This window comes from Citrus sinensis, chromosome 4 (assembly GCF_022201045.2).
Source record: "Citrus sinensis cultivar Valencia sweet orange chromosome 4, DVS_A1.0, whole genome shotgun sequence".
NCBI classification, from domain to species: Eukaryota; Viridiplantae; Streptophyta; class Magnoliopsida; order Sapindales; family Rutaceae; genus Citrus; species Citrus sinensis.
In genome coordinates this window covers 20,073,666-20,100,086 of record NC_068559.1, presented here as the reverse complement: position 1 = coordinate 20,100,086, position 26,421 = coordinate 20,073,666, and the positions used below count along the sequence as shown (strand labels likewise).

At 35.9% G+C, this 26,421-nt stretch overlaps 2 protein-coding genes and 1 long non-coding RNA gene across 3 annotated transcripts; 1 reads left to right on the top strand and 2 right to left on the bottom strand.

Annotated features, from left to right (window-relative positions):
* Positions 1 to 1,447: 1,447 nt before the first annotated feature.
* LOC102616317 (hypothetical protein) lies at positions 1,448 to 2,593 on the top strand. The gene has a single exon (XM_006484748.4). The coding sequence runs from the start codon at positions 1,647 to 1,649 to the stop codon at positions 2,535 to 2,537; it is 891 nt and encodes a 296-aa protein (XP_006484811.1). The 5' UTR covers positions 1,448 to 1,646; the 3' UTR covers positions 2,538 to 2,593.
* Positions 2,594 to 4,260: 1,667 nt separating this feature from the next.
* On the bottom strand, positions 4,261 to 19,561 carry LOC102616606 (cycloartenol synthase 2). The gene is made up of 19 exons (XM_006484749.3): positions 19,409 to 19,561; positions 19,086 to 19,295; positions 17,726 to 17,911; positions 17,407 to 17,496; positions 17,046 to 17,258; positions 16,857 to 16,941; positions 11,045 to 11,211; positions 10,027 to 10,215; positions 9,484 to 9,597; positions 9,060 to 9,182; positions 8,830 to 8,952; positions 8,616 to 8,714; positions 7,087 to 7,143; positions 6,544 to 6,590; positions 6,310 to 6,453; positions 5,906 to 6,083; positions 5,511 to 5,591; positions 5,135 to 5,218; positions 4,261 to 4,590 (listed from the first exon to the last, which is right to left on the bottom strand). The coding sequence occupies exons 2-19, from the start codon at positions 19,281 to 19,283 to the stop codon at positions 4,474 to 4,476; spliced, it is 2,295 nt and encodes a 764-aa protein (XP_006484812.1). The 5' UTR covers positions 19,284 to 19,295; positions 19,409 to 19,561; the 3' UTR covers positions 4,261 to 4,473.
* A 524-nt stretch (positions 19,562 to 20,085) lies between these two features.
* Positions 20,086 to 23,607, bottom strand: LOC112499000 (uncharacterized). The gene is made up of 4 exons (XR_008054254.1): positions 22,970 to 23,607; positions 22,395 to 22,475; positions 20,301 to 20,363; positions 20,086 to 20,207 (listed from the first exon to the last, which is right to left on the bottom strand). It is a non-coding gene; the product is annotated as an uncharacterized LOC112499000 (long non-coding RNA).
* Positions 23,608 to 26,421: the final 2,814 nt, after the last annotated feature.

The window sequence follows — 26,421 nt, the reverse complement described above, 5'->3', positions numbered from 1 at the left end:
TAATATAGTTTTCATGGGATCAATCTTTACTTACTCTCTACTGATTGTTTATATCATTAGTAAAATTTTATTAAAATTTGGTGTACCTTAACTAATTAAAGGAGCATTTTCCTTAATTAAAAGGAAACATTCCATTACTTCCCTCCTTTGCTGAAACTTATTACACTTTCCACTTTTTTCATTTATTTAATTTTATTTTTCTCACTCAACTTTTTAAATTCTAAAGTGCCTGTACGGTACCTAAATTTTTGCATGAGAATTTCTAGTACATTCACACATTTAATGAATGCAATAATACATTGCACTCTACTCCTCTTTATCTTCACATATTGGTTTTATTATAATAATTAGTCTGTAAAAATAGTAATCCAGACAGCCCCTAATACAACAAATTCTTGGGGACGCAATAGGTAAGGCTAGACGCAAACATAAATTCTCAAACTTAAAATTTTTTTTATATTGGAATTGGTCACAATCTGCCTATATTAGAATTTAAATACATATATTTATAATATAGTCTAAAAATCTATCGAGACAAATTTTAAACTCTATTTCCCACAATTATTTAGGGAGATACTCGCCTCTACTAATGATATAGCCAAAGTTTTAAAGTTGTGGATATAAATTTTATTACCTAGTAAATTTGCTAATAAATTTCATCTTCTTACAAGTGTTTTAATTGAATGTTGGGTATAATGTACTTATTTAAGTTGATTTGGTGATAAAAATATGATTTTAAACCTATTGTTATGTATTTTATTTAAAACCAATAAGGACAAATCACAATTTTATTGGGGTAAATAAAAATTTAGGTGAAATTACAAAATAAATTCAACAGAAACAACTGCTAATACTGAATAACACGTGATTTCACCACTAACCTCTGTCCATACTTATCAGTGGAGGCTCGAACTTTTGACCTTAACATAACAAACCTACCATGCAGGCATGTGTTATGCTAAAATCTCATTACTATTTTATAATCTTCGTTTTCATTTGCTTAGGATTTATTTTCACATCATTTGGGCGGTGCCTTTAATTTTTTTTTAAAATCCCACGAAAAGAGCGGATGTATATAATCCATCCATATCACAATCTTAATCAAACAGTACTTTGGTTCATAATCACATCCTTAATCATAATCCAATTTGAAATAATGAAGTTTTCACACAAAATAATTAATAATTAATGGATAAACCTCTTTACCCTTCCATTGCACGAAGAGCCGGAGGCCCCACAAACATTTATCCAGGTGTCACGTCCTATGGAAGCACAGAAAGAAACCAATCGCCAAATTACATCCGTCCACGTCACGTACTGTACATCGGAATAAAGGCACAGGTGCCGTTGGATATGCTGCCACATACGCAGGCGTCGGTCCGATACCGTCCGGTATATCCAAAACATATTTTAAATGAAACGCATAACAACTATTCAACACACTATAAACGAATATTCCAAAATAAATTCCCTAAATAATTTTTGCTTAATCCAAAAACAAATACAATTTCTCTATAAGTCTCTCAGATATTCCTTTGTCCTTCTATATCTCTTAAGCTAAATAACTCCTACCTCCAAGAACGTACTGGAGATTTTTTGAAAACGGGAAACTGTTTTTATAAAACCGTTTTTGTATATTTTCAAAAATGGCAAGCTCTGGCAGGGCAAAACGAGTTACTGATCCACTCAATGAGAAGGTCAAGGCTCAACTCATTGGCCACCAGCTCAGTTACGTTAGCAGCGGAAGCGAATACTCTGCCGCCGCCGTCGACGATGACTCGCCTAGCTTATCGGAGCTCGTTCATGATTTTCTAGAACACGAGTTGTCGCAGGCTCAGCCCCCGGGTTACGACTCAGATTCGGAGCGAGTTGACACAGTCGCAGACTCGACTGAACTGATCGAGGACATTCTCAAATCGACAGCCAACGGCAATGTGGATTTGTACAGGAACTTGCTTCTAACTCACGTTTTGAAAGCAATGGAAGTGTTTTCGCGTTTGAGACAACAGAAATCTGTTTTCAGGCGCCAAGTGATGAGCCTGCTTCGCGAACTCGGCCACAATGCGGCGATCTGTAAGACTAAGTGGAGCTCATCTGGTGGACTCACCGCCGGGAACTACGAGTACATCGACGTGGTCCAATCAGATTCTTACACGTCGACGCAGAACCGATATTTCGTCGACCTCGACTTCGCCGCGGAATTCGAGATCGCTAGGCCGACGAGTGCGTACACGAGGTTGTCAGCGACGCTGCCTAGGGTTTACGTAGGCAAAGGTGAAGAGTTGAAGAGGATCGTGAAAGTCACGTGCGATGCCGCCAAAAAATCGCTCAAGAGTAAAGACTTGACTCTGCCTCCTTGGAGGAAAAACCGTTACATGCAAAACAAGTGGTTCGGTCCGTACAAACGGACCGTTAATCCAATTCCGGCCGGTTCTTTGTCTCCGGCGGTCGGACCCTCGGTTAGTAACGGAGTTAAATGTCGGTGCATTGGATTCGACGACGGTGTTAACGGCCGTTTGTTTGTCCGTACTAGGTGATGATAACATTATATTATATCAAAAACTTCGAGAATAAATTGTGAATATTCGTCTTTTGTTTGGTTGATTTTTTTTAATATTTTATTTTAATTTAGGAAAAAAAAGAAATTGACTAAAAGCGTATGTAGTGTTTGTGGAACGCGGCAAATCCACATCGTGTAACAATGACGGCGCACAAGCCAAAATAGTTGTGAATCACGTGAATACACAAGTGTTTATATCATAGCTTGCACGACTGAAATTGACCGAATTTGGACCGTTGGATGGATATAATTAATTCATGCCTTCATCTCATGGAAATGTAGATTTAAAGGTCATGAGATGAATCAAGCTTCTGAAAAATTACACGAAAGAAACAGGATAACGTTAATTTTTATACTTGTTGGCATTATCATATGGATTATAAAATGACGTGCCAGATGGTGTTATTTGTTTCGACGTGATCCGCAGATTTCTAACTGAAATTTTGGCGAGAGGTGGGGAAGGGAGGCAGACAAGCAGCTGTAGGAGATTGATGTGGATTAATGAGGGACATAAATGTCAAAGTTGAGTTGATTTTTTTTTTTTTTTTGAAAGGGAGTTGATGTATCATGTATTGGATAAGGCCTTTCTTTTTCTTCTTTTTTTTTCCCTCTCACTGTCTGTGAAGGGACAAGATAATGCTAACCTCTGGTTTTCGACAAATGGCAGCTTCTGTAAGGGCTATTGACACTTAGTCCACTAGCATATCATGAAATGGCCCAATGAAAAGCGTGAAGGCAGTTTTGGATTGGAATGATATACGTGGGGCATGTTCAAGCTAATGGCGTTCCAGGCTGACTTGTTCTTAATCTTAGCGAAATAACTTGCACGCTGCAGCGGTCAGTCACGGCATCATATATTCTTTTTATTGTGTAATAGTAATCGAAGGGACAAATTTGCTTTCCTTTTCCAAGTAATTACGTATAGGCAAAATTAGTTCACAGCGTTGAACGTGTTTGGTGATGAAACTTCAATTAGGACGGATCAAGTTGAACGGCCAGTCAATTTTAATCCTGAAACTTGAGAAATACAGCTACCAGATTGAAATTACACTCTGGGCCGAACAGATGTCCATCTCCTTCTGCTTAGCCTAGTCTAATGAAAGTCTTCGTAGTTCAGGCTTTTGTTTCAGGAGTTCGGCTTCCAAAATTTAAGTACAAAAAAACAGAATCGGTTCAGTCTAATCTGACCATATCTGTTAGCCTAGTCTCACTCAGTCAATCTCAGAATACAATTTTAAGTGGTATTATTTTGGACGCACGACTCTAGGACTAACGGGGCATTAAGATGATCCGCTGTATGGTTGAGAACTGGCCCCCGGCCACAACAAGACGAGAGGTGTCAATTATCCCAAACTAGAACCAGATAAGACCATTTTAAAGTCTAATAGATAAAATAAAGTGTCCCCAATTCCCAGACAAGATAAGGCCACCAAGGTATTATTTAATTTTCGCAATAATTATCTCTCTTTTTTTAAAGTCGAGATAAGCCTTTTAAATCCTATATAAAATAAGGTTATATTGCTTTTGATCTGAGAAAAAACAAATTGCATAGCCTATCCAATATTAATTAATAAACAAACATCTAGCAGTAAAAATGGAATTGATTGCGGTTGTCTTGCAATACTTGTTTCCAAAGAACCTCCTGCTCCTGTCACCATTTTGAAAGTTGTCTCATCCATCATTCATCGTGGGAGATAAAGTTTAATCCTAAACCCGATTCCCGAATTAGGTTCGTCCTTCAAATATATGAGCTAAGAGTCTTTTCTTACCTTATTCTGCTTTCGTTTTTGTTTTTGCTGGAAACTTTGTACATCTCATTACAGCATTGAAAGCGATAAGGAAACAAAAAAGTTGAATGGACTAGTAGAAATTGGAAAGCATATGGACGATTGTAATCGAAATGGTTAAAAAGTTTACATATGAGCCTCCAATACTCGACATCGGTACTCTCCAAGTGCCCAAATAGGGAAAATGTTTCTATATGCAGAGTAGCTGATCATACAATTCCTATTGAAGACTCCCATAATTTCCTGCGAGAAGAATATATCAAAACAATCAGGCATTATAGATGTTGATGCCATATTAATTTTTCGACCTTTTTTTTTTTCTCAAATTCAATGCAGTTTAATATCAGCCTGTAACATTGGAAAGTTGAAATACCATACTGATATTGTATGTCAGGGTCATATAATCATTCACCATGAAATCTCTCAATTATTTATATCATTTTCCAAAATGTATGTGCATTTAAACCATCATATAAAGCTGATAGATACTGTTACCAAATACCATCAAATACCAACATAGATGTCAAGAGACATATAACAAACATTCATCAAAAGAAAGAAAACATTATAATACAATACCTTGTCATTTATTAAAATAAATGGTTTATATTTTTGGCCCTACTTTCAGTTCTAAATTGTTGCATGGGTATTGCTTTGCAGCATTAGCATATCTAGAAGCATGCATGCATGGTTCTGCAAGAATTAGTGTGTGAAATAGAATGGTATCTGTGCCAATGATAATGTATTCCATCAAACATGCATATTGCATAAAGTGTCACAGAATTACCTCCTGTGGATAATCTCCATTCTCCATTTGCGAATTTATTAAATATCTAGCAGCACGGTGCAAAGGTGTCGGATCTGTCTCAGCCTGCCCAATAAGTTTATAAGCATGCGACTACAAGAAGTATATAAAATAGAATGTCTGATGAATGATGCTATCAATATCTCTAGAAGATTCGTCAAAAAAAAATATCTCTAGAAGATGACCCAGAATTTAATAAGTAAATAAATTAATAACTCCTTGATGACTATTACCATTATTCACACTCTTTTGATCAACATATATGAGATGAACTCTAGTAGTCACACGAATTAATCGAGAATTCTCTTACTAAGCTCAATGTAACTTTTAAAGTACTGCAGCAACAGTTGATGCGTACCTGTCCAGCATCAATCAGAGCCAACATAGCCCATGCTGTATTTACCACATGAGACCTATCCCCTTCAAGATTTGAATAAACCTGTGCAAAATGTCAATAAAACGTAATAAGTGAGCAGTTCAATGGCATTTACAAAAGTTTCTATATATAAGGCATCTGAAGTTCACATTCTTTATGTGCTTTCATCCTTTGTGGAAAGGAAAAGGGGATGTATGAATGCTAGTCATGAGAGTACCGCTAGCAATTCACATATAAGACAGTTAATTCTATGCATTAAAATGGAGATAAATTTTTTGAAATGACTACTGTGGCAACCTCAAGTTTGTGGTCTATGAAGTTGAAAAGTATTCAAAATATAAATTTGACAAGAAAGAAATAAAAATTGATGTACTAACCTTTTTTTGACATGAAAGATAACTTTCTCCCCAGCCACCTGAAGGACGCTGTTTTGACAGCAGAAACTCACAAGCTTTACGGATGGTAGAAGAATTGCTGTAGTTCATTCCAGCAGCCACCAAACCTTTCACCCCAAACCATGTACCGTAAGTGAAGCAAACACCCCATGAGCCGTACCTATTCAGCAATGTAAGGTATTAAATGAATGTTCTAACTGTGAGCCATGAGAATCTTTAGTGGGAGCTGAGAGAAAACATAGATCCTCATACTTGAGAAGCTTGTAGGAATTATTCATGCAAATCTTGAAAACCCATAAGCTAAAGTGTGATACCAGACATTTAAAGCAAATGGACTGTAAATTTAATATATCTTCAAAATACAGCTGTTGAGAGAAGAGGCAAACCATGAGCCATCTAATTCTTGAATCTTTTCAATAAACTTGACAGCTCTTTTAATACAATGATCTACATCTTCTTGCCAATGCCCAGGATATAATTTCTTAAATGATGTCAATGCTTGAATTGAAGCTGAGGTACATTCCACACAACTACAGAATCGAAGTGGTTGATGTTAAAGTAACTTGTATCAAACAAACAAAAAATAGTAACAGATTCAACTCAAGGTGTTGATGTCTTACGGATAATCAATCACAATGTCACCAAAAGTTTCAGCAGGATTGAGCACCTACAACAGAAAAGGTAAATAAGAATAGTGATATTCCAACGTTCTACCAAGAACTCCAGAATCAAACAAAATTAGCATATCTGAATAGGTAATTCATCAAAATAAATTCCATATTGAAGGGTAAAACACATGCTAAGATGCATTTTATGGCATATGTTTTCTAAGGAATGGTTTATTTTTACCTAGACTCTACTAACTGTTCCATCAGTTACCTAAAATACTGCTTTATGCCCATAAAATGAGAATTGATTTCCATTCACAGACCTCAGTCTTTACCCTATTTTAGAGAAGTTAATGGCTTTCAGATGGAAAATACACTGTACTCATCAAACAACGATTTACTAATGGAGACTGACAGGTTGGTGGGGTTGTTAAGTAACAAGGGCAATGAAAGGTGATAGATGGCCTGGTCTGAGTCAGGGAAATGACTTCTTAAATGTAGAAAATGGAGACTTGAGCAAAAAAGTAACAGGCATAAACATAAAATGCACGCTACCTCCAACCAAGGATAAGATCTCATAAGCTCATATGTTGCAAATCCACCATCAGCATTCTGAAAAGAAAAATAGAAAGCTAGTCAATGAATTGATAAATTCCCATATCTAAATGTACTTATGTAAGAGTTATCTCCGGAAACACAACAAATAAAATCATAATTAATTAGCTAAACTCATAGTGCATCCGAAGATAGGTACAAAGGCACAAGAATCAAGCATGCACAACATTGTCTGCCCTCTCTAGATGCAAGTCTCAGAGCATCTCACTCATCCTTTTTTCGCCTAGCTGTGGGAACTTTGTCAGAGACAAGATTTTCCCATATTCCGATCCCTCTCCCAACATCTTTAATCACTAGCACATGTTGATAACAAGCTTTCAAGGACAGAAGGGGAACCAGAGATTTCAGTTCACACACTCGTGTATCATATAATCTTAGAAAAATAAAATAAAAAACATTACAATTTACTTTATGAGCTGAAAGTAGCTCTTAAAATGCAATCACCAAATACTTTTAGACATTGCCACATCAGTGAAAATGCAATTACATATCTATATACGCGCACACACACAAAAAGACTTAAAACTCATTATATAATTGAGCCATTCCTATCAAAAAGCATATTGAACAAATGAATTCCAACAGGAGATTCCTTCAGGACTTAATCAAATAGTAAAATCTACTACATAAACTAATAGGGCATAATTGAATCGTTTTTCTTTTGAGATGAAGACATTATTACCTAAATTCCATGCAAAGGATCTCTCATATATTCTGTGGCAAGGGGGGAAAATCCAACAAATATATGATTATTCCTCCAAGCATAAATATGCCAGAGGCAGAAACACAAGCCTTTTGTAAGATATTTACAATGGATATGTACTCGTCTGTGTGTTTGTGTGTGGATATGAGTATATTGCATAAAAAAGTGAATCAATGTTTTCCTGTCAACAAGAAGCATCGAACTATTTCATAGCAGAACACAAGAAGAATTAGGTTCCTCAACGGTAGAATATTCTGCAAATGACAACATGATTGCTTTAAATAGACAATCCAAGGATATAGGTTCATTAACAAACAATTTCAGTTGTCGAGAAGTGGCTTCAAATGCCATCTGAGGAAAAATACAAAAGAAAATATAAAGGCTGTGCATAACTTTAGATATCTTCTATTTCCTGCAAAGTAATCACTATTTCATATCCAAGATGCTTTTAGCTACATAGGCAGGAGTCTCATGGTAGCATTCAGCCTTAGAGCCATCAAATTTACATACAAGATAAATAATTTTCCGTTGGAAAAATTGCTGAGTCATTCGTCCACATATTAAAAAAAGAAAATTCAGAACAATAAACAATAAAATTGGAGTTTCCAAATATAAATTCGTAATATCCAAAATTTATGCCTGTGAGTAGAAAAAATTGCAAGCTTTATGTTTCTTCAAAGAAAAACTTAGATTAGGAAGTAACTTCTAATGCATTGAATAGACAACAGAAAACCTAACTTTTTCAGAGAACAAGAACCCGAGTTACCTGTAATGAAAAAATAACATTCACAGAATCATATAACCGTTTTGTCTCTATTGGTTCACCAACAATCGCTGAGGATAATTTTGATAATAGCAGAGAAGCCTAAAGAAGTTAAATAGATAAGTTAGGAGTGCAGAGGAAAAATAAGAGAGTGTGTGTGTGTGTGTAAAAGATAAAAATTCAAAAAAAGAATACTTGCTATTTCGTAAACCATTACTTTCAAACCCTCTGATGTGCAATCTGAGATGGGCCATCCATGATCAGCAGTTGAGAACGGCCAAGCACCTTTTGAAATGTGACGGTACCAAAAATCAAGATTACCAGGGCAATCTTCTAACACCTTCAAAGCAAAGAAAAACCAATCAGGAAATCATTTGGGGATTTAAAAAATATCAAATGTTTAAGAATGCATTAATACGAATTCCACAGAATTTAGAAATAAACAACCTGTGAGTCCTTTATGTACTTATGTGCTTTTTTCAGAGTTGCACCATATTCTTCAACAAGATTGGTTGAAATTATTGCTTGAACGGCAAAAGCAGTGTCCCATAATTGACTTCCATTATAACCCTGCAAAGTAATTTATTATGCATACTGCACATGGACATTTAAATCCTGTATTCATCAAAGTTGTAACCAATGGATTCTTAACGCAGTTGCATTTTTAAATTAGTCATATACATTATAAAAGTCAGGGAAACGACAAAAGTATTATATTATGGGGTACCAATTAGCACTTGCCGATGCTCATCATTAGTAAAACCAAATTATACTCAATAAGTTCTCTCCAGCATTTCTCAAAATTTTGATAGATGTCTTCTCATTCAAAGCGGGGATGAAAATGGTCAACTTAACAATAATATTGTCCCACCTGCACTTTCATGCCATCTTCAGCAATCCACAAATAATCATTGACTCTTGGAATATGCAACTTGAAAGCCTCTGAGTTCGGGTCTTCCACCCAACAGCAAAGCATGTTCAGAACCTGCACATTAACAGAAGAAAGAAGCATACATTGTTATCAAATCTTAACCTATAATTCTCAAGTAGATCTAAAGAGAAATTTTTGGAAGTGGGATGACCACCATGTATTAACTAAGCACATTAAACGCCAAACATTTGGGAAATGAGATAAGTAACTTGAAAGATCAAAGGCCATTGCAAAGTCATCTTAAATGAACCCAGATGGCATCTAGCAGGGAAAGGATTTCAAATAATCAAACTCAATTTTACCACAAACTGAAAGAATCTGCATGTTTCCATGATTGGGGTCCTAACTTCTAACCCCAGACCTCTTGTACCACCCGAAGAGTTTTGTTCAGTTGAACCAACTAGCACTGACAGTGCCCACCAGTTTAAAAGGCAGAAAGTTCTGTACAAAGATAAGAAACACTGCAAACCTTTGAATTCCCACCTTGTTCACAGGACCTATGCAAAGATAACGAGTATTCTCATCTTCATAGTGTATGTGTTTAATTGCATTGCGAAGGGCCTTTTCTCTTAACTTCTTTCCAGGCCAATGCATTAGGAGAGGTTCAACAACTTTGTCGAGTGTTGCCCAAAGTACATCTTGGATCAATGGGTGTGGGTAGTACAAGTCTTCCTAAAAAAGAAGTGAAATTCTTGTCAATACACAAGGTAAAAGCCCTGTAAAAATTATCATATTTAAGTGATAATAAGAAGAAGACACAATGACATATGCTAGGGAAAAAGGATATGAAAATGCCACCCGCAGTCTCGCAGAGTTCTACTTTTAACATTTTCCATAACTTTAGGACAGGACGGAGAATAAAAGTACATGACCTCTTTCACTTCAAGAGTCCTTATAATTTGACTCAAACAATCATACATCTAACCATTTTAAAAAATTAGTCAATTGTTTCAGGGCTGACCAACCATATATCTGCAACCTACACAACGTAAACAGAAATTGTCTGAAATTATCAACCAGTGCTATAAGAAATCAATATATCTAGCAATAAAGACTAAGTAGATTGATGCAGGAAAGAAATGTTTGTATTTTTGAAGGAAAAAGCATGGATAATATTGAAGAATTATGGGATAAAGTCCATCTTCTTGCTTCGCTGGCTTCAGTGTCTAAAGAGTTCCAGCATTCACCTTTTTTCTTCATTCATTTAAATTGGGAAGGGGTTTTGATATAGGGTGTTAAAGTTGAAATAGCATTGTACCGCGGTGGTTGGGTATACTTTTGCATATCACTAAAAGCTTTTCTTTATAGCTTACCTAGTTGATACCCTTAAAAAAAAAAAACACTAAGTATATTGGCAAACTATGGTGCCCTGCCCATTACATGTCTATATTGGATGACTCCTCATGGACATAACAAAACTTTCATTCTAAGATCAATTTAACAGAATATGGACGTGTTAGAAACACAGTTTTTTATTAGGACTAATGCCAATTTCACTGACCTTTGCACAGAGGTTGCGCGCCTCATTCCAATCTATTTCATGATATGGAACAGTGAAAAGCTCCTTTCTCAAAGCCAAGACTGTCGGGGTAATTGGACCAACAAACCTCTTTCCATACAAGTAAGACATAGGCAGATAGACCATGCGGCAGTGACACCACATCCTTCCTGCAGCATAGTACCAATTAAATATATTTCCTTTCAGTTTTCATGACTATGTATGTAGAAACTTTTAACAACTTCACAAAAGGTGAATCGGAAACACCATCAGTCAGAAAGTGTAAATCCCAATGGAATCACCACAATCAACTAATACAAATCATATTTTCATACAATGTCTGTTGGACTTCTCTGAGGACATAGGGCTTAATCCTAAATAATTGCTATAACTGGAGCAGAATAATGTAATTCAATCACACAGGTCCCAAAGATGTCCTATCATTTCACATATTTTCCCTGGCCGTTACCAAGAACAAAAGGCTTATTGAAGATTGTTGGAGATTTAGTCAATTAATTGTAAATATTTTTGGGTGTATCTTTTCCTTTATTATTTGATTTAGTCATAATAGGAAAGCTTATACTAGGGAGATATTGTAGGATTAGCTTACATAATTTAGAGATTCTTTATTTAGTTTCCTTTTTAATTGGCTTTCTAAGTGTATATATTCTGTCAAAGTTAATGAGAAAGCATGAACAAGAATTATTCATTCATCAGTATTCTTGTTTCATGGTATCAGAGCTAGGTTGCTAGTCAGTTTTTTTTTTAAATGTCTGAAGAACCGCTAAATATGACCTTAGAGCATCTCTAGGATCCATCTCCGGATCCTCATCTACACCTTTTGAAAGCCACTCTCTGCAAATCACACAGCACAAGCTTAATGGACTGAATTTTCGAGAATGGTTTCAATCCGTTATTCTTGTCTTCAAGGGTAGAGGGAAGGTTGGCAACTTGATAGGGGCAATAACACCTCCTTCAGACACAGCACCAAATTATAGCACTTGGGAAGCAGAAAATTTGATTGTCATGGCTTGGCTCATTAATTCTATGGAGCCAAGTATTGGACGATCTTATCTGTTTTACAAGACAGCAAAGGAGATTTGGGAGGCGGTTCAAGAAATTTATTCCGATCTTGAAAACACATTTCAATGTTTTGAGATTCGATCAAAGATTCGCAACACCAGACCAGGAAGTCTCACGGTCACTAAATATTACAATTCCTTAATGGAGTTGTGGCAGGAAATGGATCTTTTTTATGAGATGGGATGGTCTTGTACTACTGATGCAGAAAAATATAAGAAAATGCTTAAGAAAGAGCGTACTTTTGATTTTTTGCAGGGATTGAATCCAGATTTGGATGAAGTACGTGGAAGACTGCTCGGGATGAAGCCCTTTCCAACCCTTCGAGAATCGTTTGCTGAGGTAAGGAGAGAAGAAAGTAGGAAACGTGTGATGATGAATCCTTCCAGCCAAGACACTCCTTCCTTAGAAGCACGGGGCTGAAGCAAACAAACAAGATGATGGCCATGTATCTCAGTCGAGAGACAAGGTCCGGTGTGATTATTGTAAGAAGCCCTATCACACTCGTAAAACTTGTTGGGACTTACACGGCAAGCCACCTGATTGGAAACCGAGGAAGCAATGCAAGCAATCCAATCAGCCAATATGGTGGAATCAGATTCGGGCAAAGTTAGTGGATTTAACTTCTCAACAGAGCAAGTGGAGATTCTACGGCAACTTCTCAACCAAACTAAGGTGTCAACAGGATCCGAGAGTCAAAACTCAAAGATTCCTAATGCAGCTATGGCACAAACAGGTAAAATAAGTCAAACTTTCCTGTCAAAGTCACAACAAGCAGGCTGTTGGATTGTAGATACAGGGGCCTCTGACCATGTGACTGGGTCAATGAATGTCTTTGAGGACTATGACAAGTGCAAAAGTAAGATCAATGTGTGGGTTGCGGATGGAAAAATGTCACCTGCAGTGGGGAAGGGCACGGTTTGCTTACCAAATATGATATTGAAATTGGTTTTATATGTGTCCAAGTTGACATATAATCTTTTTTCAGTTAGTAAGTTAACAAAAGATATGAATTGTGTTGTGACTTTTTTCTCCTCTCACGGTGAATTTCAGGATCGTTCTTTGGGGAAGATGATTGGCATTGCTGAGAGAAAAGATGGCCTATACTACTTCTCAGGAGTTGGGGATTCCGGTAGAGTGAAGTCACAAAATAAAATGTTCACATCAGTTGTTTCCCATTCTGATATTATGTTATGGCATCACCGCTTAGGGCATCCAAGCTATTCTTATATGAAAGTTTTGTATCCAAATCTTTTCGTCAATAAAGAAAAAGTTTCGTTTCAATGCCAATATTGTGTCCTTCTAAACAATCCAGAGTCAATTATCTGCCACATACATACAAACCCTCAAAACCTTTTCAATTGACTCATAGTGATATTTAGGGTCCATCCAGAACAGTTAATTTAAATAGAACTCAATGGTTTGTCACTTTCATAGACGACCATACTAGGGTGTGCTGGGTGTACTTGATAAAAGATAAATCTGAGGCATTTTACTGGTTTCAACAGTTTCACAAATTTATCCAAAATGTTTTTCAATCCAATATAAATGTCCTTAGAACAAATAATGGAAGGGATTAGAACAGATAATGGAAGGGAGTATTTCTCAAATGAATTTAGCCAATATTTGGGGAATAAAAGGATACACCATCAAAGTTCTTGTGTTGACACACCCAAACAAAATGGGGTTGCCGAAAGAAAGAATCGACATTTGTTGGAAGTTGCTCGATCAATAATATTCACTAGTTCTGTTCCAAATTCCAATTGAGGTAAGGCAATTCTTACATCAACTTATTTAATTAATCGTCTACCCTCAAAAACACTTCAATTCAGAACTCCTTTGAGTGTCCTTCTTGATCATTTTCCAAATATAAATTTTTTCAACTCGTTGTCCCCAAAGATATTCAGCTGAACATTGTTTGTCCATAATAAACAACCCAACCAAAGCAAACTCGATCCCAGGGCTCTTAAATGTGTATTTGTCGGATATTCTCCATCCCAAAAAGGGTACAAATGTTATTCTCCTTTTCTCAAGAGATTTTTTGTCTCATGTGATGTAAACTTTTTTTAAAAATCAGCCTTTCTATCCCAACAATCATCTCCAAGGGGAGAATTCTGATGAAGATGGTCATTGGGATCTTACTGTATCTCTTCCAATATCATAAGATGTCTCATTTTTGCCCATGAATTCTACCCTAATAGAACTAGGAAATGTCACTGTCCAACCATCTCTAGAAAACTCAAGTCCAAGTCCAAGTCCAATTCCTATCCCTAGTCCTGCTCCGAGTCACGGTCGAGAAGGAGAAACAATTTCTGAGAGACCACTTCAAGTTTACTCTCGAAGGTCAAAAGCTCCTCAGCACGACCAATCATTGAACCAAGAACTAGATCCTGGAGTGAGCAGTGACTTGGACAAAGTTATCTTCTGGGTTTAGAGCTTTTATAGCAAAGATTGATAGTGTGGTAATTCCAAAAAATATCCACGAGGCTTTCAAAGATCCAAAGTGACAGAAAGTTGTGCAGGAGAAAATGAAAGCATTGCATGATAATGGAACTTGGGAAGTAGTTGACCTACCAAAGGGTAAGAAAGTGGCTGGAAGCAAATGGGTTTTCACAGTGAAATATAAGGTAGATGGAGAGGTAGAAAGGTATAAAGTTCGGTTAGTGGCACAAGGCTTCACACAAGCATATGGGATTGATTATGAAGAAAAATTTGCTCCAGTGGCCAAACTCAACTCTATTCGGATCCTCTTGTCCTTTGCAGTTAATCTAGACTGGGAACTACACCAAGTCGATGTGAAGAATGCTTTTTGGAATGGCAATCTTAATAAAGAAGTGTATATGAAGATTCCACCAGGATTTCAATCTAAAAAAGAACGAGGTAAAGTTTGCAAATTTAAAAAATCATTATATGGTTTGAAACAATACCCACGTGTGCGATTCACCAGATTTAGCTCAACTCCCACTCGGCTAAAGTACACTCAAGGGCAAGCTTATCACACTATCTTCGTTAAGAAAGGAGAAACTGGGAAAAAGGCCATTATTCTTGTATACGTAGATGACATTATACTTACAGGTGATGATAATGTTGAGATTCAAAGGCTCAAAAATCAACTAAAGGAAGAATTTGAAGTTAAAGATCTAGGACCTCTAAAATATTTCCTCAGTATGGAAGTTGCTAGAAGTAAAGAGGGTATTTTCATTTCTCAAAGGAAATACACTCTTGATCTACTAGAAGAAACAGGGAAGTTGGGGCGCAAACCAGTAGGAACTCCACTCGAAAAGAATTGGAAAAGCAAGATTAAAGATGATGAACCTTCAGTGGATGTAGGAAGATACCAACGCCTGGTTGGTAGATTGATTTACTTATCTCTCAGACGGCCTGATATTGCATATGCTATGAGTGTGGTGAGCCAATACATGCATTCACCTACTCAGAGACATCTAGAGGCTGTAAATCATATTTTGAAGTATCTCAAAGGAACTCCAGGAAGTGGACTAATGTTTCTAAAAACTGAGAGCAGGAGTATCGAAGGATATATTGATGCGGACTGGGCTGGAAGTGAAGATTGTAAGTCAACTTCAGGATATTGCACCAAGCTGTGGGGTAACTTGGTTACATGGAAGAGTAAGAAACAAACAGTTGTGGCAAGGAGTAGTGCCGAAGCCGAATTTCGGGCTATTGCATAAGAAGTGTGTGAGGTTATATGGCTGGAAAGGTTGATGCAGGACTTGCAAATCACAGTTTGCTCTCCCACTAAGTTGTATAGTGACAGCAAATCTGCCATCAGCATCGTGAACAATCCAGTCCAACACGATCAAATGAAACATGTCAGAATTGATCGAAGTTTTATCAGGAACGAAATCGAAAGAGGAGGTTTCGATTTATGCTACATCTCTACTCATGCACAAGAAGCAGATATCCTCACCAAAAGTCTACCCAAGCCAACTCATGAAAGGCTTGTCAGCAAGCTTGGAATGCAAAATATATATTCCTAAGCTTGAGGGGGAGTGTTGGAGATTTAGTCAATTAATTGTAAATATTTTTGGGTGTATCTTTTCCTTTATTATTTGATTTAGTCATAATAGGAAAGCTTATATTAGGGAGCTATTGTAGGATTAGTTTACATAATTTAGAAATTCTTTATTTAGTTTCCTTTTTAATTGGCTTTCTAAGTGTATATATTCTGTCAAAAGTTACTGAGAAAGCATGAACAAGAATTATTCATTCATCAGTATTCTTGTTTCAAAGATGCTATAGGAAATTACATACAGAAAACAAAACTGCTAAAAGATAAAATAGAGCAGAGTTTTAATTTTGCAAATAGTTAAATAAATTGGTTGCTCTATCAGGAATAGAATGGATGGAAAGAGAAAGGCGTCCTAGGCTGTCTTGCATCAGCAACTCTGTGAAAAAAAATTATTATTCTCAATCTGAAACAGCATGCATATATCTTTATTGATGCATATTTCTTTTAACAGTCCAGTCTTGATTATCCTCTTTGATCACATACACCATAAATGCAAACATTCTTTATCTTTTATCAGGAATAAGTGGATCAAAAGACATCAAGGAAAGGGGCTCATATAGTACATGCAGAGGCTAAAAGACACTGAATTCTTGAGTGTTCGAAAACTTCAGAGAATTATTTCTCTTCAGACAAATAGTACCAAGAAATTTGCATGTACTTGTCCCAATTAAAATTTCATAAAAAAATGCACAAATGCGCAGAAACCTGGATGGAATGGTAGAATATAAGGAAGAAGCCATATCTCAGGGGGAAGGGGATTGTTGCCAGACCATTCAAATGCTCCAAGTACCTATTAGCATCCAGAATACAGCAAGAATCAAACAAGCAGCAATAGAAAATGAAAAAGCCAAATCAACAATTCAAAACCAGAAAGAAATAGGTTCAATACAGAACTGAGAGCCACATTTTCCCCCATGATGTTAGTGCAGTTGCACCACCATGTTCCAGAATCCAGCTACGCCCTCTCTCCATTGCCCCTCGCCCATCATTAGCCCCTCGCCCATCATTAGCCCCTTCACCAAGCAACCTTAGAGTGACATAGTTCAAGACTGAACCAAACATGGTACTTGGGCCCTCAATATGTAAACCCCATCCACCGTCTCTGTTCTGGAATAGTGAATTTTGAGAAATTAGAAAGTTTCATCCATGATGAAGGACCAAATTAAAGGAAAAATCTGAATGAACCAAAACCATCAATCTAATGAAGAGACATCATACATATTGCGACCCCAAATAGAATGAAAAGCATCCTTGCCTGGTGATTGTAGATATAACGACACATCTCCTTCTTATGTTCTTCCAATAGAACAGCATTCAGTGCTCCAGTAATAGACAAAGTAATGACCTGATGCATCATATTGTTAAAGTGAATCAGAACTTGCAGTATTTTTATTTTGGTTTTTTTTTTTCCTTTTATGGACAAGATGTAAAGGTAGATATCAAAACAATTTTGCTTCCAGCAGCAGACGACCTTGAAACCCTCACATATACATTACACAACCACAATTGTGCAAAAGAACCAAGAAATCCATTGCATGCACTATAAAAGGAATCACAGCAAAATCAGCACTTACCAAGCCAGGCATTAGAAACATAGGACCTCCATAATCCCCTGGCCAGTGCCCATCATGGGCCTGGAGAGTTGAATGGTAACTTAATGCCCTTCTCAATGTGTTAGTCACTATATCCTCAGTAACATCTTCTGTGTCTTTCACTTTGACTTGAGGTAAAACTCTAACACCTGGATTCTCCTTGGCAAACTAGAGAATTAAAAAATAAAGGCAAAAAGTTGAAATTTTATGTAAAATCATATATTAGAAAATTGAAAAATGTGTTTATACCTAATTGAAACATTTGCAATCTCAGACATCATTTTTGAGTATGAGAGCCAGAATAGATCACGTCATATGACATCCAGTGGGGTAAAGTTAATTTCTAAAATGCGCTTGGTCAATAGTTCTTTCAGCTCTCAGGAAGCCCTCAATAAACACGGGGATGCAGACAATTGAAGCTGAAAGCAGCACCTTTTATACCCAAAATTTCAAAGTAAAAATGGGATTTCACTGGTGTTGAAACAATATATGAAGCTTCAGACCAATTAAGCAAAGGTTGAAACTGGTGCTTATCAAGTGTTTCCCAGTCTAACTTGCCCCATTATTTAGCATCTCTGATTCTCATTCCAGTTTTTCAACCTAAGCGCGATCTAATTTCTTTTATTTGACAAATAACCAAAAGGCATTAGGTGAATGAAAAAACAACAAGAGCAATTATGGTAGGAGATCGAAAACTTGGCTTCTTAAGGTTTGTAATTTAAGTAATGACAATGCCCATCAATGTGCTGGTACTTCTATCAAATGCGATACTGTGCAATTTGTTTAAATACTGACAAGGTAGTTACCCCGAATCATTATTAAAAAAAAAAATCAAGAAAACTTGACAAAAGCTTTTTTTTTTTTTTTAATGTTATGAAGACCAGTAAAGACACCAAAATTCATCATTACCATTTCATGCAACTCCATTACAAATTAAAATACAATTCTTATTGCGCCAAAGACTTATCTGTTTATAAACCAAAAACATTCAAATGATGTTGAAATTAATAAATAAAACAGAGTCAAAGAAATGCTTCAAAGTTAAATATACAGGGGCCTGATCATGATTAATAGTAGTAATTCACAATCAAAACACTTTTCCACTTAAAACAAGTAACAGCGTCTACTTAGTAAATTTGAAGAAAAAAAAATTGCTTAATGAGGTAGATCACTAATCAGCGATTAAATCAGCACTATTTTATAGTAATCATTTGCTGTTGTTCCAGTCGTAGAAGCAATTTACTTCACTAATTTTTTGGTTACCGCCATCGCTTTCGGGACACACAATGACAGCGCATTATTTGAAAAAAAAAAGAATAAAAGACTCGCTGAAAGTTGATACCTGCAATCGCATGAGCAGATCGGCACTGTGCTTCTTCTCGAAGCGATGGTTATGGAAATTTTCACGAGCCTTTTCGATCTTCGCCAGCTCCTCCGGCGATCCGAGCTCCGGATCGAACTCCCATACTTGTCTACCGACGTGATTGTTCAATGTACGCAGCCATGCATTGCCGCCCTCGGCGATCTTCAGCTTCCACATATCTTCTTCTAACTTCAGGTTGGAAAAAAAATTAAAAAAAAAAAAACACAATGTCATATCACACGTAAAGCTAATTTTTCAATTTTCGAGTGAAAGCATTAATATTAATCAATTTAATAAATTACCTGATTAACGGAAGGAGAAAAGAGAGTGGACAACTAATGTTGAGTGGAACGAGGCTTGTACGACGATTGTTTTGTGTTTGTATGGAGGTGGTGTGCGTAGAATAAAAAATGCTAACGACGACCCCTCACGTGACGTGGCCAAGTCGGCTTGCGCTATAATCCATCTAGCGGGCAAAACTCAAGGTGTTCGCGGATCGAATTTTATGGATTGGACATCAATTCATATTCGATCTATGATTTTACGGATTATAAATTTTTAATTCAATTCAATCCATTAATTGATTAAATTTAATTCAAATCCAATCCATACATCTGCGGATCGGATACAGATTTGACTCAATCCATATCCAATCCATACGTCTGCGGATCGGATATGGATTTAACTCAATTCATATCCAAATCCATCATTTTACGAATTGATTTGTTAATTAAAAATTTTAGTTCTCTTCAATCTATAAAATAATGAAATTAAAAAAATCTAATATAAAATTATTTTACTACCAATTAAATTTAAAATTGAATAAAATTTAAACAAATTAATTGTTTGTTTTAATAATACATTCAAAATTTCAAAATATAACACATCGAGATTATCATTTCAAATAAAACTATAATAATACGTTTAAAGTTTTAAAATATAACACACTAAAATTAATTGTTCAAATAAAATTACAATAATATATTAATATAATATCAAAATTAATTGTTCAAATAAAACCACAATAATACATTGAAAGTCTCAAAATAAAACACACCAAAAGGAAAAACTTCCAGCTCCAATTTGTGCTTCGTATTTTAGCTTAAACAAAATAAACATAATTGATATAAATAACAAATAAAAAATTTATTAAATAAAAAAAATTATTTAATAAACAAATTAATAAATATTTACCCTTATATCCCATCAAATGCCATCAAGCTTCATCAAATATGTTCTTGTCAGCTCCTAAAATCTCTGTACGTATAAGATAACAAAAATGTCAATTTTTAAAATAGAATAACAATATGAAGTCAAATAATAATAAAAAAAATAAAATTAAGTTAAATTGTTACATTTTACTTGTCTCAATATGTTCAATCTCATCTATTGCTTCATCAAGATTTATCGAAGTTGAACGTAGCCAATTTTGTGTGCAAATTAATGCCTCTACCGTCCTTGTAGATAGTGAGCACCGATGTGGATCAAGAACACGCCCACCAGTGCTAAATGTTGACTCAGATGTCACAGTGGAAACAGGCATGGCCAAAATATCTCGAGCAACATAAGACAAAATTGGATATTTGGAAGAATTAATCTTCCACCAATCCAAAACATCAAAACTCTCATTTTCTGGGTTCTCACATGATTCTAACAAGTAAAGATCCACTTCTGTTTTGCACTCTACAAAAGTGTTGTCTTTTAAAATCCTCATATAACCCGAATCAAACACTTGCCTAACATCAACCTCTAAATCTTTTTCATCATTGACAACATCCGTTACTTCCACATCATCACCATAAAGCAATTTGTATTCCTCATATAAACTATGTAAATAATTCCGCACTTTAACAACCAATTCATTAGCTTTAAATTCACTAAACAACACTACAAAACAATATCTCAAAAACCGTTCTTTATGTCGAGGCTCAAGCAAAATAGAAACAAACAAATAAGGGTTGATTGTTTCATAATTTCCCCAATACTTATCATACTTCTTTTTCATATTTTCAGCCATTATCTTCAAAAATAAATCCTTACTATCCCTCCAAGCTTGCAATTGTGTATGAATCAAACATAATTGGCGCAAAAAATTATTGGATGTCACATATAAAGAACCCGAAAATGTCAAAGTGGCATCATGAAAAACCTTCAAGAATTTAATGAAATAACGAGCATATTCGCAATCAATTGACGAATGACACGTTTTTGGCTCGCTCAAACAAAACTCACGAATGTATTGTGCATCATGAAGCTCTAACCGATCAAATACTTTTCAGCAGCCTCTAACATAAAAAAAGTGGAATTCCATCTAGTTACGACATCTAGACACAACAACTTATTTGAAGAAATTTTCTCTCGCTCTGCATATGCCTTAAACTTTTGTGTCCTAAAAGGTGAAGATCTAACAAATCTTACCACATTGCGAATTTTAGAAATCGACCGATGATACTCTTTTAACCCCTCTGCAACAATGAGATTTAATATATGTGCACTACACCTCAAATGCATATTTTGACACCCTAAGATTGCACTATTCCAATTGTTCACAACTTTTGACAAATAAAAGACAACACCATCATTAGAAGAAGCATTATCAACCGTTACTGTAAAAACTCTCTCAATACCCCAATCTAATAGGCATGTTTCAATTTGCCTACCAATTGTTTCACCTTTATGGTCAGCAACTTGGCAAAAATTCAATATTTTTTTGTGCAATGTCCAATTATCATCAATAAAGTGAGCTGTAAGACACATATAACAAAGATTTTGAGCTGAAGTCCATGTGTCTGTAGTGAGGCAAACTCTTTGATGACTACTAACAAAAAAATCAGTCAAATCTTTCTTTGTTTTTTTGTAAAGTTGCAAAATATCACGAGCAATAGTAATGAGAGATGGTACTTTAAATCTTTTTTCAAAAACTCCCAACATTTCCCTAAACCCTTCACCCTCTACAACTCCAAATGACATATCATCTTTTATAATAAACTTAGCAATTGCTTCCCTACAAGCCTTAACATTATAGGTTGTTGATACAAGGTTACATGACTCTCCAATTTTCACTGGTTGGTAAGACAAAGTTTTTTGTTTTTTGTCCACTCGAGCTCAACCAAGATATTTTAGACATCTCTCTCTTATATGACCCAATAAATTAGATGTTCCTTTTATTAAAACCACATTTATATTCTTTTCCACAATATCAACATTTGGATCTAGGATGCAGTGGATCAGAACTTAATTGGATAAAATGCTCCCAAGCTTCTGAAGTAGTGGATTTATTGGGTGTACCTTCAGCATTACTGGATGATTTAGAACTTGGGGGGCTGAATCTACAGCTACGCGTTTTCCTTTGTCAAATTGAGAAGTCATCTACACCACCAATATGAAAAATCATTAGAATTAATTACAAAAAATGACAGGAACAAATTAAGCTTAAAAGAGTTTAGTTAGGAAAAGTAAAAGAAGCCAATTCAAAAAGAAAAATCACAAAATTCGTGTGTTGCATTCAGAAAAGGCAATATGATTGTTAGATCCACAGAAGCAACATGATTTAACCACCCCCCACAACAGCTCTTTAATCTTCATTTTTTTTAAAAATAGCCCATCAAATAAGAAATTAACAGATTCAGTTTTACCACAGAACAAAAAGCAAAAGCAACCGAATTAAGACATGCAATCAACAAATAATTCTCTCCCTCGATCCCCAACAACCTTATTATTAATAAAAGGATATCAAAATCATTATCCCAAGTCACCATTGATAAAAAAGAAGATAAATAATAATAATTAAAAAAATTAAAACAAATGTTATCGAAGATAAAATCAAAATAATAAATTAAGAGAATGTTTTACGAGCACTGTACCTGAAGAAGGAGATAGAAACACCGTGGTAAAGTTTAATAATACTCGTCGGAATCATGCGTGTGACTGTGATGGCAGGGAATGAGGAAGCAGCTTAGGGTTTTTTTTTTCGTTTGCAGATTGTTGGTCGTGACCACTGATTTGTGATTTTGGGTTATGCTAATGCTAGTTTACTTTTGGGCTTTTGGCGTTATCTAATTTACTTTTGGCTTTATGTCATTGTTACTTTTTTTTTTTTGACAAAAGCTTTACGTTACTTTAGTTTTGGTTTTGGATGAGGATGACTTTATTTCAAGAGTTTTTGACCGCCGATTTGATATTTTTTATTTTTTATTTTTATTAGATAATGGTTGTTATGTTACTTTACTTGATGACTTTACTTTACTTTAATTTTTTTTATTAATTTAATCATTTTTTATTTTTTATTTTTATTAAATAATGGCTAAATTATATTATGGTGTTTATGTAATTACGTAATATTATATTTATAATATTTTTTAAAATAAATAAATAAAATTTTTTTTTTGCGGATTCACGGATTTTTGCAGATTCACAGAAGTAAATCCATATCCAATCAACCGACTGCGGATTTTTAAAATTTCAATCCAATCCAATCCACCAATCCACAGATCGGATTTATACGGACCGGATTTTTACGGATCAAACGGATTGAACGGATCGGATCGGATTCTGAACACCCCTAGCAAAACTTATGTATGACAGTCTAGTAAATGCATGACATCTGTCTTAGTTTGTTTTTATCTCTATTAGCATTAGCATGATTGTAAGCATGGGTATGTTTGTAAGGTAGAACGCGTCTTTATAACTATTTATTAAAATTAGTACCTCTTCTGAGGTTTTCTGTGAAAACTAAAAGGATGAGAGGGTGAAGAGAGTTGTCATAACTCTGGCTTTAGTCACTCTTTCATGAGTTTTTCTTCTGAGTCCAATAGCATTAATACTGTTGAATTAAAACTTAGTTACTGTAGTCCAGTGGTAAGAGCTAACAGTTCGTAAGCTTTTACTGAGGTTGGTGAGCACTTATTGGGGCTGAGCTCCTTGAAGATCAAATGGATACCGAAGAATTAATAAAGCGATGCAAATCTATCCGATTAAGTGAAGAAGAGGAAGGAATGAAGACAAAAGGGGAAAAAATATTGAATGGCTGTCTGGTGGGAAAAATACTTCTCTCCAGAGAAGTAAAGATAGAAAGACTGCGTTCAGCAATGCAGCATGTGTGGAAGACAAGCCGGGAAATAAAAATTGAAAACCTTGGTGATAATGTCTTTATGTTTAAATTCGGATCGAATGAAGACAAACGGAGAATTCTAGCAGGGGGACCATGGCCTTTTGATAGGGCACTTATCGTTCTCACGGAGCCGTCTGGGATTGGAGATGTTAAGAAGTAGGATTTTAGCCATGCATCTTTTTGGGTACAATTACACGATGTACCAATCATGTGTATGGAAAAAGAAATGGCTGCAGAATTAGGGGAAGCTATTGGAAAGGTAGAAGAAGTTGAAACCAATTCTTCCGAAGGGTGTATAGGCAAGTTCTTGAGAATGAAGATTTTGATAGATATCACCAAGCCTTTAAAAAAGTTAGTAGTTCTGGAAAATATGGAGAATGAGAGGGAAAATGTAGAAAGAAATAAAGAAGAAGACATCCCAATGCTGGTATACTACGAAAGGCACCCTGACTTTTGTTTTTGTTGTGGCCGCATTGGGCACTAGTACGGGGAATGTGCTTATTATAAGTCTCAATCAAATGATGAACTCGCCTATGGTCCATGGCTTAAAGCAACTGCATCAGCTGAAAGGTTGAAATAAAGTAGAGGCAATGAGAGATGGAAAGCAGAACCCGGTCAACCAATCACAAAAGTTCAAGCTCAAGTAAGCACGGATTTGATGCAGGTAGCAATAAAGGAGAAACAATAAGATCCAATGGAGAAAGAGGTAACAGAAAGCTTGCAACAAACCCGAATGGATCCGGGTAGGGAAAATGTAGATCCGAGAACAGACAATAGTTAAAGGGTAGTTGTAAATCATTTAATGCATAGAGCTACTGAACCTAGAGGGTCAGAGGCTAGCTATTCAGCAGCAGAAAGGCCAGTGGTCAACATCACAAGTCATGGGGAAGAGGCAAAAAGGGCGGGAAAGAAGATTGAAGAAGGAAAAAAGAGGGAATCAAAACTTTAAGGTGACATTTTAAAGGAAAAAATGATTTTTGAAAACAAAAAAGAGTTGAATGAGGAGCCGGAATTGAACTGGAGCAATAACAAGCAAAAAACAATTATGGGCTCTCAACACAAAGAAGCATACATGGGCCAAGTGGAATTAGAAACTGAGGATGGAGTTAATGAGCCATATGCAAATAAATGTAAGCCTATAAGGAGAAAATAGAAGCCTCAAGCCCGCAATTTAGAAGAAAAAAAGAAAAACAAAGAGGGGCAAGTTGTAATGAAAAGGCCAGCAAGTTCTCAAAATTGGTACACCCCAAATTCTAAAAGATTGAAAGAAAGTAGCCCAAAAAATATTGCCCTTTCCCAACGATTTCCAAACCAACTCCCAATAGCAACTCAGCTACAGCTTGAGGATGAGGAAGGTGAAGTTATGGAGGAATCACCACTTATTGTTGATGAACTATCGGCGGTGGTTAGAAATCAGCCCCGTCGACAGCCATGAGGATTATAAGCTGGAACATTCGGAGTTTAGTGAAAAACTAAACGTTCCGAGAAGCTCAAGAGGTAATCCGTGAGCATAAACCCCAAATTTTGTTTCTCTGTGAAACAAAAATGACAGTGCAACAAATGAAGAAAAAGAATGAGCAGCTATGTTTCCCAGGCTGTTTTGCTGTCAGTAGAGAAGGAATGGGTGGTGGCCTAGCTATGCTTTGGAGCTCTGATGTCACGGTTGATATAAAGTCATACAGCTTCCATCATGTTGACGCGGTTGTGCACAGTGAGAATGGGAGCTTGTGGAGATGTACGGCCATTTATGGGCATCTAGAAACAGTTTAGAAACAGAATACGTGGAAGTTATTGAAAAGGTTAGCAGATTTTTCCTCCTTACCATGGCTCTGTTTTGGGGACTTCAATGAAGTTCTAAACACAAATGAAAAAATAAGAGATAACGAAAATAATGTAAGCATGATAACTGATTTTAGATAAGCTCTCAGGGAGTGTAATTTGAGGGACGTGGGGTGCACTGGGTATCCGTTTACTTGGTCAAATAAGAGGTTTGGGGTAGATTTGATTGAAGAGCCATTGGATAGATTTTTATGCAACAGGGGTTAGGGTAACTATTTCCAGGAAAAAGCAGCTCTGAATTTAGTTTCCTGGTGCTCTAATCACCACCCAATTTTAATAGAAGTAATCGAAAAAGGAAAAGATAGGAGATTTTTCAAGAGAACTTTTCACAGAGCTCATTATGAAAACTTTTGGAGTTCCTACGAG